The 22904-nt window shown below is 31.7% G+C and overlaps 1 protein-coding gene across 1 annotated transcript in view; it reads left to right on the top strand.

Moving 5' to 3' along the window:
* LOC139498501 (glutamate receptor ionotropic, kainate 1-like) overlaps positions 1-14526 on the top strand; it is a 36584-nt gene extending 22058 nt beyond the window's left edge. The window contains exons 5-13 of the mRNA XM_071286915.1: positions 1282-1461; positions 2506-2649; positions 4257-4442; positions 5706-5794; positions 7807-7894; positions 8717-9026; positions 10390-10607; positions 12442-12707; positions 13892-14526. Coding sequence (XP_071143016.1) covers positions 1282-1461; positions 2506-2649; positions 4257-4442; positions 5706-5794; positions 7807-7894; positions 8717-9026; positions 10390-10607; positions 12442-12707; positions 13892-14177 — 1767 coding nt within the window. The 3' untranslated portion in view covers positions 14178-14526. The remainder of the gene's footprint in view (positions 1-1281; positions 1462-2505; positions 2650-4256; positions 4443-5705; positions 5795-7806; positions 7895-8716; positions 9027-10389; positions 10608-12441; positions 12708-13891) is intronic.
* The last annotated feature ends 8378 nt before the right edge of the window (positions 14527-22904 follow it).

Here is a 22904-nt window from a genome sequence, read left to right as displayed (position 1 = left end):
TTTTTAGTCATAAAGCTTCTCACATGAACGGGAATTTTAACATCCTTGTCTTCAATTTTTTGGGGTTAGCGCTATCGATGATGTTAATCCAGAATAACGCTTCGCACGAACCACACTTATATAATGGTATTTTTATTTGCTACTTATTACATCATTCTGGTTTTGCTCTTTTAGAAATTGCCAAAAAGCGCAGCAATATTTGATTTGATTGGCTAGTGTTTGCCTTTTAGTTGAAATGTTATGCATATTCAAGACTATACCAATAACTCAACTGGGGTAGGATCTTCAGTTAACTCTTCCGAAACAGACCTGAAACTTTAACTCAACTTGAAAGAAAAAAATGTTTTTGAATTGCTACACATTTTGTGTTGCCACAGGTTGTACAGCGAAGTAATGTATGGCAATAGTTATTTAAAAATGTTATAACTTTCCAAAAACGATGCATCGTGTTTATTCTGACCGAACAATGCACATTAATAACATTAAAAAAAAATGTCAGTTTTCATATTTGATCGAATTATTTGACTTGAGAAAAGCAGGTGACCACACAATTTGTACATTATAATTCAGTTTATAAATGAAATATTTTGCGCATAGCTTAGTCTCGTTTAATCTTTTCTTTCCTTTTATACACTTTTTTTCTTTCTAATAACAGGCACAACAAACGTCTTATTATATTTTTACCCTTGAAGAACTTTGATTGAATACAGGCATATAGAAAAGCCATTGAAACAGAATGCTATTCATTAATATAGAAACTCTGTTTATTCAAGCTTCTTGAAGAAAAGTTAATAACTCTATCATAGATATTACAATAGTTATTTTTAATGAACGTTGATCTTAAAATCGTTATAGGAATTCTTCAAATAGAATATCCGTTTTTATCTGTTGTCTTTGGATATTAAACCTATTTTAATTGCATCTCAGCCAAATCGATTATAGCATGTATAATACACTGACTGAACGGTCAAGTTTTTTTTGTTTTAATGTTTGTTGGGTTGTTTTCAGCACATCTGCCGAACTCGCCTTGTACTAAAAAGAGGTACAGGATACCAAAGGAACATTGAAGTACAAATAGCTAGAAAAAACACTTCGCTATAGCCATCAAAAACAATCCATTCTACACCCAAAAAAAATCAATTCAGTAAAAGAAAACGAACCCTAACGAAATTTGACATGAATTCAAAATATATATAAAATATGTTTGTGCAGTTAGCTTTCCTTAAGCTTTCATGAGTCAGCTTTCATATATCTTTTTTTAATTATTTTTTTTTCTTGCAGGTTAACACGTTTGATGATAAACGTGCCAGAGAAACATCAATGACGTATCATTCACGATGGTTTCTTTTTCATGTTGACAGTACACCTCTGACTGATGTTGACTTCTTGTCTAATCTCAACAATGTTGCTGTTGTCAATTTACCTTTGAATAGAATGACATTGGATATGCCAACCTATTTGGTACTTAAATATCTATAATTTTTATCTACTATATAATAGATATGAAGATGTGGTATTATTGCAAATAAGACAACTCTCAATCCAAGTCACAATTTGTCAAAGTAAACCATACTAGAATAATCCAAAAGCACGCGTACGAGTTTGCTTAATCTATTTATATCTAAATTTATGTTTACATCGCTTATATGGTAATCGCATGACTTTAGAGGTCAACTCGATAATTAATTTGATGTCTGGACTAACATACACACGAAACGAAGCTACGTAATTTCATGCTCGAGCCCTGTTTATTATATATTTTAGACTTTTAATAGTTTGGATAAATGTTTTACACTGTTATAAGTAAAATATGAGAATTTGATTAAAATCGGTGAACATGAATTTGACAGCTAGTGTCCCTTTAAGACGTAAATAAAATATTGAATTGAATTGAGTTTAACATTAAAACATAGAACGACACACTATAGAGTATCAATTGAACTCGACCAAAACGAAATGTTAACAAAACAACTAAACATACACTGAACGAAGGACTTGGGTCTTTGACTCAATGTCAATACAATAACCAAATCAATGTCAAAAAGATAATTATATTTAACAATAAAAAGTAACATGTTGTATATTAAAAGTAATTCCATCTGTATATTCCTCTTGTTCAGGTAGTTGTTTGATATAAGTTGAAAGCTGTTTACCTTTTTGATAATTGATCGAAATGAGGTTTATTTTGATATTTTCGAAAATACATGTATCATAAATAAATATGGGTATTGCACCTTTTTATGTACATTTTTTGTATCTAAGTTTGTTATTTCAGATTATACATAAAAACTACTTTAGTATGATTAGAAACAAATGCGAAAAATGGACAACTTATAGATAGAATTTGAAAATGACAAACGAATAGGTTTTCAGAAAACTTGTTTTGTTGATTTATTTAGTTTTTTCATCTTTTGTTGGTTATACTTTGTTATACTTTATGAGGGGGGATTTACCTTGATAACCTTTTAAAATCAATACCAATCAATAATAATCTCTTTCTCGCAGACATTACAGTTTATCATAGAGAACCTGTCTACAAACGACGAAGTTATAGAAGCTTTATATTATGCAGATGAGCTAGGTCAAAGTTGCCTTAATGGAACACTGATTACTAAAGTGCAGAATGAAATTAGAAATATTTCACATCAGGTAATGGAACTTTGTATCATTTTTCAATCTTGGATTTAAACTCTGGATATATCCCGATTGTTTGAATTTTCACTGTACTGAAAAGTGAAATAACGAAAATACCGAACTCCGACAAAAACTCGAAAGGAAATGTCCGTAATCAAATGGCAAATTAAAATGCTCAAAAACATCAAACGAATAACTGCGTTCACCGATAGTAAGATAAGTCTAAATTATCGGATATTTTCACATTGATGTTGTAAAATATCAACCGCAAACACAATCAGACCCTTTATGGCAAGTGAGCGCAGCGAACGAGCATAACAGTTTGCAGAATGTCGAACGACTGATTTTTAACGATAGCTATACAAAAAAACACGAGTATCTGTTTATCGCTCTATTACTGGTCTTTTATACCGCTTTAAGACAGTTTAACCTTGACAAAAGCAAGCTTGATAACGTCTCCTCTCACATTGCAATGTCGCTGATATCTTCTCCTTAGACATTTTGACGTTGCTGATAATACATACTCTTGTCTCAAAGCCGTGATACGTGTATTGTGGAGCGACTGAGCGGGGTGATATAGACGGAGGGAAGGACGATAAACAGGGAAAATTATCTGGTTTGAAATATCACATCTGTATCAACAAAATAGGCCAATACAATGCTGAAGGCTTTGCTAAAAGTAAGCATGCACATATCGTAACAAAAAGGACAACTGTCTATAAGTCGACAAATTGTTGAATGATAGACAGATTAGTACTGTGTATAACTTGCCTGGGCTTTAACCCATTTCAAGTCAAGAAAATGTGAATAACTTCAGCATGGATAATCAAAGATATCCTATCAACACCAAACTTTTCTGATTACAAAGAGCATGCGCATATGCAGTAATTCAAACAAAAGCACATTGTGTTTTTGTATGTTTTCATCCGTTACTGAAGTCACGTAAATTCGTCAAGTGTTCAATATCAGATCACGACATAATTTCATTCCGCTTGTATACTTTTATTCTGAATACAAAATTATATATAAAAAAGTGCCACTCTTCATAACTTTCCATACCAAAGAAATATATTCAACAATTCGATAAACGTCTTGATTAAACTTTATATTGGTTAGCATTGCTAGCATTTATTACTTTCTCATCTTGCATACGACCTTAAAGCAAATAATCGAAGACTCAAAAACTATAACATGTGTTTTAGTTTTTTGCAAGTATATTTGTAACTGTTTCCTCTCAAACTGATAAAAAAGAAAGAATATGTGTATCCACCCATGAAACAAAATGAGCATAAACAGCAAAAATTACAAAAAAGCAAAGGATCAGCGCTGTTATTTCTTTTCATCATCTCACATTCACAATTAATAGTTGCACATTAAATTCTATCTAAACATATAAATCTGGTACAACATATCGTATCTTCGTATATGCATATCATATATGCTATTGTGCGTTGATTTGAGCATCACTGATGAGTCTTTTATAGACGAAACGCGCGTCTGGCGCAAGTTCTAAATGTCCATCATGATATCTATGATGAATTTATTTAGATATATATATATATATATATCAATCAATCAATTATTATTAGCATAATTCATATATCATTTGGAATATATTTCAGGCTAGAAAAGCGTATGCTGAAATCGTTCGTTTTCCCATTATGACGTTAAAATTCCGTAAATCTGGGCGTCAATGGAGTAATGTAGGACAAGTATCGTTAAATGGTAGCATTGGTTTACACTCTGACATATTCCCAAATGTCCGTTATGGATTTAATGGTAAACTGTTCATCGTGTCTACAATTGAGGCAGGTATAATTTGCATAAAAAATGCGTCGTTGTGTTTATATTCCCTCTTTTATAGTATTGCTACAGTTCCATTCAGAAATGTATCTTACATAACATTTGTTCTGAAGGTCCTATTCACAAGTGAAGGTTGAGACACAAAGGTATTTATATAAAAGCGCAGTGCTGTGTTGTTCTGTGTTTTACATTCTCCGTTTCAGTTCTTATTTCTACTGTAAACAGACACATTTTAACAAATTAACTACATTTTTCATGTTTTTATACATTCAAAAAGGCGTACTCGGATGAAATACACATTTTCCTCAATTTAAGGAGATCAGATGTATTTGCAAATAAAGTATCAGTAGCTTAATGACGTAAGAAAACAAATAAACAAATATCGATGGCTTCTAATGAACTCCAAAAGGAGGTTAAATTTCACATTTCACATTTCGATATCGATTATAATGCAGACTTTGAATTAAATCTAGTGGTTCTTGATGAGGAAAAGATAAACAACCAACCACTCAAAAGATATAAGTAAATATCAGTTAAGTCAGTATAGTAATATTTGCACATACACATGCATCTGCGGTATTTTTGCAAATAATTCTCACTTTTGACATTAATTTCAAATTCAATCATTGACGTTCTCATGGGAATCAGTGTCAATTTATATATGAAATGTGTTCATTAAAGATGATTTATCGATGTCAATCTACACAATATTGTGAAAAAAAATTTGACCTACTTTTAAGAAAAAGACAACATGAAAAAAATTCTTTTTTTTATAAATAGACCAATATGTATATAATATTGGGAGCAGGATATTCTTACCTTCAGGGGCGATTGACCAACTATCAACCCCCCCCCCCCCCCCTTTTCCCCCGTTTTTTTGGTTTGGTTCGTTTTGCATATACTATAATCTTCTTTGTCGTGTTTTGCATACTGTTGATCGATAGCTTTTTATCTAAATATGACTCTCATAAGATCTTCTATCTATTAAAATTTCTCTCTTGTTTTAAGTTTTAGTTCTTGTCAATTTTCGTTCTTTTGCCTTTGCTGTAAAAACAGTAATTTAAAAAAAAAAATATAACATAAAAGCAAGCTAACTGTAGATTAAGTCATCATTTAAACACTATCTTTGCATTGCTTTTCATTAATTTTGTATTTATCGAGGAAGCATGACGTCTAGAATTACCGATTAGTTGAACGGTCATAATTTTCTCATAACAAAAAATGAGATTTGTGTTCACTTGTTATCATAACTAGTCTTGTTTTTTCAGCTCTTTCCTTTTGAGTATGTTGAAAATGGAACATGGAAAGGTCTTTGCATAGACTTGCTTAATGAATTAAGCAGAGATCTAAATTTCACGTAAGTTAAGAGATTTTTCCAAAGTATTTTATCTTATTTAGGATCAAATCTTTGTTTCCCAATTATAAGACTACAATGCAATTGTTCTTTGATTCCCTGATCATGATAATAACATCCGATCATATTTAAATGGCCAATATCGTATCTCAATTACTTAATGAAAAACAAATTTGCCATAGAATATTATCAAATAGCTAGTACAACAATTCTATCCAGTGTATTTTGAGTACCTTCTTATTTCATCAAAAAACACATCTGTTGGTTTGAAATAGCTGTCAGTTTATCGATTGAACTATTGCTAGAAAAGTATTTCCCTGTTGGTACAAAAAGTACTGCCTGTAGAAAAATGCTTCCGTAGGAATTACAAGTCATTATTCAGTGCTTAATAAAAGAAAGGAGAAAGATAACAGAAGGACATTCGAACTCATAAATCGAAAATATAGATCAATTCAAGAAAAATGATGAATCACATTAACATGTTCACATGAAAACAAAACAAAAACAATAATTGGAGATTGGGCATTTATACTGAAGAAGCATCGAATGCTTCAAGTTACGCTTAAGGGGCAAGACAAGCATTTCATGTTTCAATTTTACGTCTTTTTATGTGAAACGATAGGCTTGTAATATTGCTATATTGTTAATATAAGCTAAATGTTACTAGTTACTAATATGTATTTGGTTTTGATGTTATATTTGTTATTCTCGTGGGATTTTGTCTGATGCTTGGTCAGTTTCTGTGTGTGTTACATTTTAGTGTTGTGTCGTTGTTCTCCTCTTATGTTTAATGCGTTTCCCTCGGTTTTAGTTTGTTACCCCGATTTTGTTTTTTGTCAATGGATTTATGAGTTTTGAACAGCGGTATACTACTGTTGCCTTTATTTACTAGGCTATATATCCATCCTTGCAAGTGCATTGCGGTAATTCTCAGTTACATTATGTGCTAATTCATTATTTGGCGGAATTTTCAGGATAATGTTGACTTTTTCCACACTTTATGAGATCCCTTTGGATAAAACTTGTGCATTTCAAAAATATGAGGAGTCGGAATATTTTTTTCGCGTAAGAATTTCTACAAGGTAAATAAAATGGAACTTATCAAACACCTTAATCTCATTTGTTTGTTTTAAAAGATGATCAGAGATTATAGCACACAACTAATGTAGTTTCTACTTGATTAGTACCGACAACAAAGACAGTCGTAATGCATCATTTTCGTTCTCAATGGGTATCAATATATTTTACATAAGCTCTTTGATATTCAAATGAGGAACTGTCTTACAAAGAAGATTTAGGAGGCTGCCCAAGTAAAGATCAGGCAAATCCTATGATATGGGTGGCACAACATATTTTTTTCCCACTGAATTTTTGGTTCCAATGCAATGTTAATATCATATAAAGGATATATATGTCAAGGATATTCTTGAATCAACAGTGGATGGCTCAGAAAATGATTTTAAAGTTCACTAACAATGCAACAAAATTAATTACACAATGAAGAGTTATCTCCCCTTTTTAATGAATTTTCAGTGCTTTCTATGTAATTTTTTTTCTCTTTATTTGTTGCAATTAATAAAAAAAAAAAAATTTAACTTTGAGAAAGAATGAATTTATGATATGAAATAGATGAACAAATTTTGAAAACAAAATATGTCATGTGCCATCCACTGCCTGGTTTTTCCATGGACACCCTCTTAGAAGTGTTTCGTTCGTATTTACTTTAATGGACTGCTGTTTTATTATTATTTTTGTTTTGTTTTATAGATACGAAATCAAATTGAATATCATGGACTGCGACCGTTCTGTATTAATACAAAACTTGAGAAATCAAAAATTTACAATCTGAATATTAGTGGGTTTAGGTACAAGAAAATGGTAGTAAATATTCAGTGGGACACATATCATTTGATCTCGTCCTGTGTTTATAAGTTTTAGATATTTTGAGAAAACTTTTATGAAATTCGGTTTAACAAATTCGAGGCTAAAAATTAACTTAGCTTTCTTTTCAAAAGGTATCAGATAGTCACAAGTCCAGATGGCGAATGGGGAAGATTTGTAAACAAGTCATGGACTGGAATGATTGGTCAGTTGGAGAGAAGAGTAAGACCACATTTGTTTCTTAAATCATCTTAATAAAGTAACTTTTACAATTATCCATGCATGATGACGTTTGCAAACTTTTTACTGTTGACATATGTATATATACGTTAAAGACATGTGTGTTCGTGCCAAGAGTCTTAAATGTAACGTAAGTTGTTTTTTTTTTCAAGAGGGAGCTGTCTTTTAACCTTTAATACAGGGACATAAATAAATAAACAGACAACTTAATATACGTACTGACAACGGATAACTGAAAACATGGAAGAAGATTTACGTGGGTACTGGCAGACTTATGGTAATACTCATGGCGTAATAAGTGTGATAAAAGTTCTAAAGTGGTGTTTGCAAACAAATAACAAGGACAGTAACCTATAACGACCTGAAACTAACTTGGATAACTTACCATGTATTTTTTTCGCAAGCTCTACACTTCCCATCAATGATTAATAAATTGTTAGTTTGTCTATCAAGCTCAAATCGTATGACCATTGATGCATGAATACCAATACATGATCAAAAATGTGAACACAATTGCTCATATTCTTTTTGAAATTTATATAATAACCACGTAATGCATCCCTTTTTGTACTGACCTTCGGCTGTAGCTCACTATGAAATAAAAGTGTTTCATTTAATGTTACAATTTAGACATCATCAACGTTTCATTTTGACTTCAAAACTTGCATGCTGTGTTTATAATATCGTCTGTTGGTCTCTGTGGTATCATTGATGGTAATGAATCTTTGCATTTAACTTCATGCACGATAGGAATTGTTGGGTCAGAGGAGAACCTGTTAATATTTATTTTTTTAATCATTTCAGGAAGTTGATTTAACTGTTACGCCCTTGTCAATACAAGAAGAGAGAGAAAGAGTGATGGATTTTACAATGGGATTTTTCGTCGATACGTTACTTATAATCATGAAAAAACCTGATCCGAATAAAACAAAATGGCTGCGGTTAGTTAAGCCTCTTCGTTGGGAGGTCATGTTATTGACTGGATTCTTGATCCCGATAGTATCAACTTTCTTATTTTTAGCTGAAAAATTCAATCCATATTACAAACATGATTTGAAGATTGCAGCATTGCCTGAATTTTTATGGTATTGTTTCGGATGTGTTTTTATGCAAGGTTTGTAAATTATGATAACAGATCTTAATGTTCACATAAAGGTGATGGATTTGTCGATACAAAAAGATTTGCAAGTTTCAATATATTACTTACCTCACAAATTGAGTCATGTATCAAATTGTTTATACACGAGGGCCCTCATGGGGTTTTTGATTATGTGATTACATGGCCGTTTTTTTAATGATTATTTGATTATTAAGCCAAATATTTCATGATTATTTGATTACCTAGGACTGTATTTTTAGTTTATGATTATTTGATTACTAAAGATAAGCAAATATTTAATGATTATGTGATTATATTGGCAAAAAAAGGGTGATTATGTTATTACGAGGACCCCCCCCCCCCCCCATGAGGGGCCTCATACACATTACAAGTATAAAAAAAAAACGAGCGGGATTATCTAAATTCATTAATCAAAGATTGAAGCACCTAAGCTAAAATACAAACATTAGTCTGAAATCATCAATAAAACTTTAAATAATAGCAGGGTCTTCAGAAGGGAAAAGTTTTTTTCGCCACTGATAGCACTCATTCTAAATAGCTAGCTATAAAACCAGGTTCAATCCACCATTTTCTATACAAGAAAAAGCATATACCAAGTCAAAAATATGACAGTTGTTATCCATTCGTTTGATGTGTTAAGAGATTTTGATTATGTACATGTACTTCTTGTATTAAATTTTCCTCTGAGTTTGGTATTTTTGTTATTCTACTTTTGTATGAGGAATGCATACACCTTTTATATACAAAGACAAGGTTATCATATAGTTTAAAACATACTGGTAGCTAAAAGTATTCAAATAACATAACCTAAATGAGTCTTTTTGCCATCAATCAAGAAAAAAAATGGTAGTGTAACAAACAAATCAAATATACAATACAGTATCATTCACTTCATATAAAGCGTTCTAATGATTTGTAAAAGAGTGGCGACCGATACGGAAGGGACATTAAAGTTGAAAAATTATATTTAATAGTTTATGTAGACTTGGTTCGATTAAGACCTTTGAAGACACTTTTCGTACACGTGTTGAAGACCGTGTTTTGACGTCTAGATTCTAGACGTCAAAACACGGTCTTCAATAAGATGCTGTTTAGTTTTAAGGTGTTCTTTGGGTTTTTTCTATTCATAGATTATTTCACTTTTTCGGCATATTTCTAATGCGTCTTTTGTTTCGATATCAACCGTATCGATCTTTATATCAGAATGATCTTTGAACTTTTCTTTCTTATACTCAAAATGTGTTATCATGTCTTAGTTAGGTATACGTAATTGGTAGCATGTTTTCCTTTTAAAAGAACAGGAATAAGTTCCTCATGTTTTACTGATGTATCTTTATCTTTTTTTTTACAATAATAGGAGGATCAAACCTTCCTGACTCACAAACAGGCAGATCAATTCTTTCCTGTTGGTGGTTCTTTTGTATTATATTGTCAGCGACTTATTGTGGCAACTTAATAGCATATTTGACGGTTCCTATAGAAAAACTGCCGTTTAACTCACCTGCAGCTATGCTGGAACAGAAAGAGTATGAATGGGGAACAATGGGTGGTACATATTTTCAAATGTTCTTTGAGGTATATATAGATATGTATTGATATTTTTGGGTATATATTGGCAATTATTATTTGAGGTATATGTATTTACAATTGGTGGAACATATTTTCAAATGTTTTTTGAGGTATATATACATAATAATTTTGGATGTAACGCGTCTTCCGATTGGCTGACGTTGTTTTGTTTATCAGTCCGTAGACATAATTTTGTCATGTGACCGAGCGGTCATGAACGTTTTTCATGATTTATTCCGTTTAAAATTGAATTAAGAATTAAGTTATAAGAAATGACTGTAATATTTGATTCTGCCTATTCGAAATAACCTCAAAAATGTGGTGCACACTTTGAAATAACCCGCTATGCGTGTTATTAAGTGTGCAACACATTTGTCATGTTATTCCTGCATAGACAGAAAAAAATATTGCAGTCATTTCTTAAAATATATGTATTTTCAATGGTTGGTATATATTGGCAAATGTTCTTTGAGGTATATATGTGTATTAAACCTGCAACTTTAGAGTTTATGTTTGTTATCTTTTAGTTATATTTATTCTTTTTAACATTTGGTTTTCGAAATATGCTTAGAATATGCGTAAATAGAATACTGAAAATGTATCATTTTTTCTAATAGTCAAAGGTGGAAAATTCAATTGCATGCTTATGTTTTAAAGAAGCAGTATGACATTTTGATAATATAATATATTGAACTTGTTAAAATTAGTCATATACTCTACCAAATGCAAACTCTGATTTTTCGTCATTCGTAGCTATATCACGCAACCACAATACATTATTGTAAAAACGTTACACAGTTAACCATATGACTAATCTTCCATGAGACCCTCATCATAGAAAAAACTAAAACAAAAAATCGTTGACAAAGCACAACTTACCATTCTGGAGCACCTGAGATCACCCCTAGTTTTTGGTGGTATATTTCGTCCCTTTTTTTCAAACATATACATGACATACTTTAATATTAAAGTCAAGTATAATTAAGGAATGACTGTAATATTTTTTCTGTCTATGAAGAAATAACATAAAAAAAATTGGTGCACACTGAATAACGCGCGTAGCCGGTTATTTAACAGTGTGCACCACATTTTTTATGCTATTTCGAATAGACAGAAAAAATATTACAGTTATTTCTTATAATTTAATTCTAAATTCCATTTTAAACCGTAGAAAACCATGAAAAAACGTTGATGACGTCACGGTCGCATGACTAAATTATGTCTATGGGCTCATAACAAAATAACGTCAGCCAATCAGAAGACGCGTTACATCCAAAATTAAATGTTTGATCAATAGTTGATAAAACTGCAAAATATGTTGTGAAAAAAAAATGATAAAAGAATTAATATGTATGTTTTTCAAGTGTCTGCTTTAAATAAATGAACTGTTTATTTATATTCGACTGTCATACAAGTTAGAGGTTTAGCGAACTATAAACCAGGTTCAGCCCACCATTTTCTACATTAGAAAATGCCTATACCAAGTCAGGAATATGGCAGTTGTTATCCATTCGTTTGATGTGTTTGAACTTTTGATTCTGCCTTTTGATTGGGGACTTTCCTTTTTTAATTTTCCTTGGAGTTCAGTATTTTTGTGATTTTACTTTTTGATAGAATTAACATTTTAACTCTTCGTAACAGTATAAGCAAATTGTTTTAAAAGGAGGATTATGAAAACATAAAAAATTTCAAAGTGTAAGTCACTATATATTTAGACCAAAATACCATTTTTAACATGACCTAAGGGATTATTTTCTTGCCACTTTTTACAACACCAATGTGTTTATATTTACATTCTGCAATGTTTATTTTCCACTGATTTGTGTAATTGTGTATTTAGCATTCAGATAATCCAACAAATCAGGCTGTGTGGCAAGGAATAGTCGCTTTTAACCAAACTGATAAAAGAGTTCTTAGCAACAGCGAAAAAGACCATATGCAGAAGGTCAAAGAAGGTCAATATGCTTATATCGCTGAAAAATCCTACTTGGAGGCAGTAGTTAGTGAAGATTGTGATCTAGGAATGACAAAAGAGGAAATATTAACCCTTCAGTATGGTGTTGGTCTTTCAAATAATTCACCATATACGAAAATATTTTCTGATTCGTAAGTATATCATACAACAGAGATCATTTCATGATTTTCCCTTTACAACAATTATTTAAATAAGAAAATAAATTGTACCAAAATTCGTATCTAATTTCTTGTGTTATTTGAAAATTAATTTAAGAATTTTTAAATTTCGTCTGAGTATTATCAATAACTTTTTGTAACCTTTTGATTTTATCATTTGATAATGGAATTTCCTTTTTAATTTTCCTCGCAGTTCGGTGGGGTTTGTTTGGTGTTTTTTGTACCGTTTCTTAGTAATTTGTTTTGGAAAATAATGCACAAAAGGTTATAAAATATTTTAATTGCATTAATTTCACTTCATATTTTTTATGAATGTATGCATGAAAATACATGAATAGTGGATATGGAATTCGTTGCAAAAAAGGTATGCATTCCTATCCACCCATTTCATAGTTATACTTGTTCAAAAAGTAAAATCACAAAACACTGAACTTTGAGGAAAATCAATTCTGAAAGTCCCTAATCATGTGGCAAAATCAAATAACAAAACGCATCAAAAACGAATGGACAAGAACTGTCATATTCCTGACTTGGTACAGGCATTTTCAAATGTAGAAAATGGTGGATTGCACCTGGTTTTATAGCTAGCTAAACCTCTCACTTGTATGACAGTTGCATCAAATTCCATTATATAACTTTACAGTCAAAATAGAACACCAAACATTGAAAAATTCCTGCCGACTTGTTAACCAATAAATATGCATGTGTTTGAAACAAAAATAATGATAAAAAAGATTCAGTGAAAAGTAAACTTGATTATTAAATTTGTTGGAATACAAGCTTGATACATTTGTGCATGTAGTTGACAATGGAACAGATTGAAAAGAAAAGAAAATTGACTAAATTAAGCTGGTTTAGTTTAGTAGTGTGTCCTTTTGGTTTCATTTTTTGTGTTATGACATGAATGATGTTAATCAAACAATAAATAAAGTCATCATAGATACCAAGAATAAATTTAGTATATACGCCAGACGCTGTGTCTACAAAAGACTCATCAGTGACGCTCGAAACCAACAAAGTTAAAATGGCCAAATAAAGTATGAGGAATAATTATTCCAGACATAGTATGGTAACACTGACGTAAGAATATAGTACTACACTTATTGCAAGCATTGAAAAAAATGAACTCATACATATATGTTTACTTTTTATTTTAGGATTTTGTATATTCTTGAGTCTGGGTTGATACAGATATGGAAACAAAAACACTGGCCGAAACAGAATTTTTGTGCTGGCTCTTTATTGACAGAAGCAAAACCTATTATGTGGATAGATATACAAATAGCATTTTATTTCCTAGGTGGTGGAGTATTTCTAGGTGTTATTGTGTTATTTGGGGAACAAATTATCCGAAAATACAAAGAGTTGAAGACGAGACTAAGGGGTGGAACCATTCCGAAAAGTGACTTTCAAGAAGCAAACGGTTTTACAACAAATCCATAATTGAACGATAAAGCAAACATTCAAATTGATAGGGAATGAGAAATGTGGATAGCTTACCAGTGAGACAATTTTAGAACAAAGAACGATGGTGTAAACAAACAATATGTTGCCTAACGATCTTCATTTATGAGAAATTCTCATATATTTTCCATTACAGCTAAGAATGGATTATGGATTACAAGGAAAACCAGTTCAAAAATTAAATGAACACTTTAATAGCTCTATATTATAGGAATAACATTAATGACACAAAATATTTATTCCAGACAGCAACCTGGATATACCATCGCAATATAAGGACAAATTAAAACATGCTACTTATTTAATAAGGGCTTAAATTCTAATATTATGCCTTTTGTCAACATTAAATAATTGTCTGATCAGTTGACAGGATCAGTTTTCGAAAGTTTAGAAAACATAAAATAATATTCTAATTTAACAGACCAAATACTGTCAGAGGTTGCAGTCACAAATAACCCAAGATAAAACAAACGAAGAAGATGTGCATTTCTATGATACAATTGTAAAGTCTGTCGTCAAGGGTTTTGAGTAAAAGATCAAAGTAGTGTTAGTGAACGTGTTTTGAGTCGCATGCTTTTTTTTTATTAAAATAATTGACAAGACTAATTTTTAATTCAAAAATAAAGGAAACTTAAATGAAATAAAATGCAAGTAAAAAAAAACAATTACAATCACGAAGTTTTTTGTTCATAAAATACATGTACTCTGTTGCCTCTGTACTTATACATCACGTTATTGTGCTATTGTAAAACATTTTTGTATGCTTGTCTTTCCTTTTCACTAATGTGCTTTGTCAATATGCCTGTGTATGTTTCTTTGGTACATATATGACGTGGCTATGTATTCATACATCCCGTCTTTGAGCTTTTGTACTATGGTAAATTTGTGAATTCTTGTCTTTATTTTTGCTAAATTATGTTTGGTGGATCTGCCATTTTGTACGTCTTTGTTACATTTTTCTTTTTATAGTAATTCAGATGAAAATACAATGTTGATTGATGTACCCTTATTTAACCTTTTTACCTATTATATAGGTTTGTTTTGTTCACACATCGTATTCAATATAATTGAATTTGAGGCGACTGTCATACAAGTGAAACTTTTAGCTAGCTTTAAAACCAGGTTTTATCCATCATTTCTATATAGGAAAATGACTGTACCAAGTCAAGAATAGGACAGTTGTTATCCATTCGTTTGATGTGTTTGAGCTTTTGAATTTGACATTTGATGAGAGACTTTCCCTTTTTGAATTTTCCTCGAACTTCAGTATTTTTGTGATTTTACTTTTTGTTATGACTCATTAAAAAAATATTTCGCATCACCTATATACATTTTGTACTTTACTTCATGGTACTGTGAATGTTTATGTTATTTTATCAAACACGTAGCCTTAAAATAAAAACAACATTTACTTTTAAAGATACATATATATCATAGCTCAACGTTATAATATAACACACAGGTATATAAGATGCAAAAAAAATCCTATGTTAAGTATCTACTTAAAAAGTCTATATAAACAGATGTAAGCAATTCACATATACCATATTGACCATTTATACCTACAAAATGTACTCTAATAAAGAGTTTGATTTGTTTAATTCAACTGAATATCAGGCTGTATACATACACTTGGAGTTTCTTGTTATAAAAAAGAGCTAAATAAAACATGCAAATGCATTTAACATGTTTAAGTGCTATTATGATTGTTGAACCTTTACATCTTTGTATTTGGTATTATTTGAATCTTGAACAAAAAGAGATGAAGGGTGAAGGTCAACAAGACGGCATTCCAACGACACAAAAAAAAACAAAGACCGATAACGATTAACATACAGTATGCAAAGCAAAATGACTGTGTTATTTCGGGAATTTTGTAACCATAGATTCTTCAAGCTGAGAACACCTTTCAGTTGAAAAAAGATTGTGTACATTTATAAAACCACTTTGTCTTTTGTGAAAATGCATTAAAGGAGATAAATTCAATGTGTAACTCATTGTCTTGTTTATCGCTGGTTAGGGTTAATCAGTTACAACATCTTTACGGCGGATAACTCAAAATTTATTAGATTTTATAACAATGCACTGTTTTTTTCGTATAGTATAGTTGCCTTTTGAAATGTGGTAGTGACCTATCTATGTATTAGTATTGTTATATGCGCTAGCACAGTTTATTACCATGTTATAATCTGTGCACATAAACGTTTTGAGTATGTTGTCAATCAATTAATTTGACAGCTAAAAGAATGCGTGAAAAGTATATTGTTCAATTCCAATGTCTATCTTTAAAGAACTTCAATGCACAAAAAACAAATGCATTCATTATGTTGCTTCAATCATCAATTAGGGAATCGAGTTTAATCCAAAGCCATCACCAGATTTAGTGATAAAATCAAAATAAATAAGATTTTTTTGCAAATTATATGAAGAAAAACAAATTTATGAGCATTTTGAGATCTTAAGTCGTGATTGTGTTTGATGTGTAATATTTTACTTTTACCATAATGTATCATAAAACATATTTTCCGTCTTCTTTGGTATATATTTGTTTTTGTTTAGTATTTTTTGTTTGGTCTGAGTAATAAACTTTGATAAAACAATGCTGAAAAATTGTATGGTCTAACATCATTATCATTTTAATTGATGAATATAGGATTATATGTCTGTCATTCAAGTAACCTAAAAAGGATCTTAATCCGTTTATCTAGAAACAGCCTAAAACTGTTTAATTTCAAAGCTAATGGCGATATAATGATTTTCTGTAAGTCTCGCTAATTCATATAGGATGCCTAAACAAAGAGGTATGGCCAATTTCCCCTGAATTCTTTTCATTCGATAAGATAGGTAAATCATGTTTTAAATAGCCCGATAGATGCTAATTATAGTACATTAAAATACGTCACATCATCTTTTTTATACCTTGAACAGGTATTCCTACAAAAAATAAGGCCAAGACTATTGATTTTTTTTTATATTGATTTGATCTAATTGTTAACACCCTTTATGCGCATCAGGTACCATACCACGTGTAACTTGTTAAAAAGCCTAATAATATCGAACAAATTCAAATGGGATGCTGTTTTTCTCATTCAGAATATATGTGTAGCTGTATTTGTCTTCGTCTTTAAGGTTTTATCGTCTATAAGATAAGATCATATATATTTAAACCGGACGACGACATCTGACGTCAGTTGGTCATAGATCGAACACCTTGTGTTACAACCACACAACACATGTAACATGGCCTTTTCTGGAATTTTTACAAATACAACAGCTTCACGATGTTTTCATACAATCACAAAATGATATTTAAAAATCGAGATATTGATCAAAAATCATTTTTTTATTTTTTGTCTTCAAAGTAATTTTTTTCTTTTAGCAATTTTTGCAATTGGCCCTTCTGTGAAAACATTTATAGCCTTTCCTCTTTTCTTCTTCAATAAGAACATGTACTAAACATTTGTTTGAACTCAAATAATATTTTAAAATTTAAATATTTAACAAATACTTAATTACAATAGATTCCCATTTGCCTCTTGGCATATTAAGATCGATTCCTTTATTTAACTGTTAGTTTTCTGATTTCCATAATTACAACATGGCTTGAAGCAACAACATTTAACAGTTTCCTTTTTTTTTTTCTTTTTTTTTTCAGACCGAATCAAAAGAAACAAAATTATCGCCAATTTTAGCTGAATATTTACAATATCAATTGTGATGCCACGGTTATTCATTTTTTAAATGTTCTCAGCGGTCGTCTATAACACATAATTTACTGGTTTGTGTCATAAAATATGTTCTCGTAATATGACATTTAAAGAGTTATAGATTTAACATAAAATGAAAAAAAACAGAGATGTGTAAGTATTGCCTATTAGAAATACATCGTATAGCCATCAAAATTTAAATAAAGTGTATATATGCAATGATCACTATAGGTTGCATTTCTATAAATATTGACAATGCAATTTCCAATAGGAACCCCTTTTACGGCTAAAACTGTACCACTTTTACTATGAAGTTTTGAAAAAAAATCTTATCCTAGAATTGAAAGTTCACATACACCACAATTTTTTCAAAGGTCAAAATATAGGGCTGTTCGGCATATTTTCAACGTTTATATGCCCTTTACTTCTCACAATGTCTCTGTGAGATCGAACACAGAGAGCATAACTTGGAGCCAGTATGTAAACAAAATTAATTTTCTATGAATATTCAAGATCTCCCCAAAAGAGGCGTGTTTTGAGAAACAGCTGCATTTACAAAGTGCAACCTATAGCAGCTACAAGCTGCTACCGTACATGTACATGCATTACTGAGTTATACGTGTGCAAGTAAGAAATACGTGATTTAATAATTTAGAAGAGACTAGTGCATCATGTGATATGTTTATTATGTATAATTTATATTTATAGGAAGTGAAACAAGAAATTAGCACATCTATATCCATATTGAGTTCTAAAGAAAATGAAAGACTCTGCTTTCGGTGAGATGGAATGGCGGACCAGTTTGTGAAAGTCTTTAGCATAAACACAATTTTGAAAACAGTTATTTCCCTTTACCAAGTCTTTCTCTTTGAAACACATATGTTTGTATTTGTTTGACGTTCAATCCAGAAATCACTTCGGAAGCATGAAAGAGGGACGAAAGATACCAGAGGGACAGTCAAACTCATAAAACGAAAATAAACTGACAACGCCATGGCTAAAAATTAAAACGACAAACAATAGTACACGTGACACAACATAGAAAACTAAAGAATAAGCAACACCAACATCTAGGGGTGACCTCAGGTACTCCGGAAGGGTAAGCAGATCCTGCTCCATATGTGGCACCCGGCCGTCGTGTTGCTCATGTTATAACAAATCCGGTAAATAGTCTAATTCGGTAGGTTACATTCATGAAAGGGAAGGGGATAGTAGTTACGACGTAAGGAACATATCCGATATCATCTTTGAAACGGTTATTCAATATCGGTCAACCAGCTCGTGATGGCATCCATAAAATTTACAAAGGGATGATCTCAACCATACCACTTGGAACTCTTGGTTTAATAGCTACCTTGTGAGCAGCAACCATCTATCAAGAAATCATGATAGGAAATACAAGCACGGGAATATCGTATCAATTGGGAGATATATACCCCGTATGAAGGTGCTGTTGGAATGTTACTACGTAGAAATGAAAAGTTCACAATTGGAGATCTGAAATCATCTCTTTTGTCTTTCAACCGACCATCATTGTCAATTTCTAGATGTAAATAGTTATCAAAGGTACCAGGATTATAATTTAGTACGCCAGACGCGCGTTTCGTCTACATAAGACTCATCAGTGACGCTCATATCAAAATATTTATAAAGCCAAACAATTACAAAGTTGAAGAGTATTGAGGATCCAAAATTCCAAAAAGTTGTGCCAAATACGGCTAAGGAAATCTATGCCTGGAATAAGAAAATCCTTAGTTTTTCGAAAAATTTAAACTTTTGTTAACAGGAAATTTATAAAAAAAAAATGACCACATTATTGATATTCATGTCAACACCGAAGTGTTGACTACTGGGCTGGTGATACCCTCGGGGACGAAACGTCCACCAGCAGTGGCATCAAGTCAAGATATGAGGCCGATTTAACTGTATCTGTTGTATCCCTTATCTCTAGTTCGATGGGATAGATGCGTTCATTATGGTCACCAAATTTTGAAATTATTAACGCGTTGTTTAGATTTTTTCCATGTTTAGGTTCAGCACATCTTTAATTGAATAATGTGGATTTATTTGTGTGGGTACCAATTTTTGAGGATTTAGGAAAATTACACTTTAGTGAATATTCATTTTTGTGGTTTTGCTTAGGTCTGCATACAAGTCAACGGAATGTTTCTAATTCGTTGAACATTTGAATTCGTTGTTCACCTGTACCCGCCAAATCCCGAAAAGTGGTAAACAACGAAAAGTAGTAAATCCACAGTATTCAGCTTCTTACTAAATTTGACATCAACACAGTGTATGGTATAGGAGTTACACGACGGCATTTGGTGGCATAGAAGTTACACGACGGCATTGTATGGTATAGGAGTTACACGACGGCATTGTATGGTATAGAAGTTACACGACGGGTGTCACATTTAGCGCAGGATCTGCTCAAATTCACTTGAGATTACTCAGGATTTTGGTAGGGTTCTTGTATTCTAATCTTTTGTTTTCTATGTTGTGTTTTATGTACTGTATATAAAAAAAAAGAAGATGTGCTGGAATTGCCGATGAGTCAATTTTTCACAAGAGCCAAGCGACATAGAAATCAACAACTAGAGGTCATCGTACGGCCTTCGACAATGAACAAAGTCCATACTAGTTGTGTTTCTTTGTCGTTTTACCATTGCATTGTCAGTTTGTAGCTTATTTTCGACTTTTTAGTTCGAATATCCCTTTGGTATCATATCTTCTATGAATGATAGATAGTGCCAAATATAAGGGTTTTAAATAGAAAAGAAAAACAATAGGTATGCAAAAAGTAAAAACACAAAAATACTGAACTCCGAGGAAAATTCAAAAAGGAAAATCAAAAATCAAAAGGCAAAATCAAAAGTCCAAACACATCAAACGAATGGATAACAACTGTCATATTCCTGACTTGGTACAGGCATTTTCTAATGTAGAAAATGGTGGATTGAACCTGGTTGTGATCTCTATGATAATCCATCACTTCAGCAATAGCACGGTTTTATCAAATGACGGAGCAACTATGTAAAATAATATCATAACAAAAATGTTTCCATAGTATACAGATGCCCCACTCGCAATATCATATCCTACGTTTAGTGGACTGTGACATTCTAAAATTAGAAAGATTATATTATAGGGAACATGTTTTTAAAAATTTCAAGTTGATTGGTCTTCAACTTCATCAAAAACTATCTTAACCAAACACTTTAACCAAAAATTGTAACCGAAAGCGGGGTAAATGGACGGACGATCGAACGAACGGACGAAACGAGCGGACGCAAAGACAAAAAAAATATTGCTTAGGTGGGCATAAAAATAGAATCAATTATTTCTTTAAAATAATGTACGTTAACTTTACTGTGATGAAAACTCCAAAATATTTTACTTTTACATTTAGTGTTGTATGTTCATCGACATGGTATTTCTTATGTTGTGCTGTATCAATTCTATACTAATTTATTGTTCTATTATGAATTAAGCTAAATCGCTAGAATCGGCATTAACAATTTCACTTGTCGCTCTTTTGGCTCTGAATTTGGTTATACCTTAGCGCTTACACGTCCGACCACCCTCCCTAAAATGGTTTATCATTGCATTAAAATGTCCTCCGTCGGTTTAATTTATAATTATCTCACGAAGGCACTTGATATTCCGTGGACGTATTTTTACTCGATGTGGTCCCTTCAAATTTTTATAAGATTTTTCGTCCTGACTGGAGGTGTTTTTTTCCCCCGATTATGTTTTACGTGTATGGCAGTCAGAGCTAATGGTTAAAGGCAGCAAGATCGGTATAAAGAGAAACTAAATTTTTATTTCTATATTTCCAATTTGTCGTTTTTACCATATTAAAAGAGGGACGAAAGATACCAGAGGGACAGTCAAACTCGTAAATCGAAAATAAACAGACAACGCCATGGCTAAAAATGGAAAGACAAACAGACAAATAAAAGTACACATGACACTACATAGAAAACTAAAGACCTAAGAAACACGAACCCAACCAAAAATTTGGGGTGATCTCAGATGCTCCGGAAGGGTAAGTAGATCCTGCTCCACGTATGACACCCGTCGTGTTGCTCATATTATTACAAACCCGGTCAATGGTCTAATTCGGTAGGTCAAATTCATGAAAGGGAAATGGATTTTAGTGTCGACGTAAGAAACGTATCCGATATCATCTGTGAAACGGTTATTCCAAAACGGTCAACCAACTCGTGATGGCGTCCGTAAAGTTTACGAAGGGATGATTTCAACTTTAGGTCATAATGTTGTTGTTGATTGTTGTTTTCACAATTTGCTATTCTGATTAGTAAATATAATCACTGGATGTTCTAACAGGCAAATAAGTCAACCTTCAACTTTTTTTCTGTGTGTTGTATTCCTCTGGGAAATAAAATCTCATTTAATTTACGGCAATAGAAAATCTGTGTTCAAATCGCGGGAATCAATCAAGTAGTAATTAATTAAGTTATTACTCAAAACTGAGGGAATAAATATTATTGAATATAATTTCACAAATCAAAATTTGAATAGAAGGACAAATATTATACTATTGATTGAAAAAAATGTCGTCTACAAATAGGACGGATCTCATTAATTGATACAATTAAGCTTATACGAATTTTAAACACGCGGGTGTGTCCTCCTGAATAAACTGAAATTATTTTATTGTTGTTGCACATATTGTATATGATAGGGCAGTTATATTCATGAATTTATATCTTCCTATGTATTTGGTTATGAGGATAAAGATGGATACAGACATAAGCAATATAAAATCTATATCAACACAGACGGCTTGATTTAAAACAAATAAAGTACTTGTAACTGTAATTATATGGGTACTTAAAAACGCGTATTTGAATTAGCTATACAAACAGCCTTAAAGTTTTTAGCTTGCTAATTTACAAAAGATGGCCATATTTGTTTATACTTTCTGTACTATCGGTGATTTAGTTATTTCCCAAATTTGTACAAACTAAAAGAG

Source organism: Mytilus edulis, chromosome 12 (genome assembly GCF_963676685.1).
Source record: "Mytilus edulis chromosome 12, xbMytEdul2.2, whole genome shotgun sequence".
NCBI lineage: Eukaryota > Metazoa > Mollusca > Bivalvia > Mytilida > Mytilidae > Mytilus > Mytilus edulis.
This window is presented reverse-complemented; position numbering and strand designations above follow the sequence as displayed.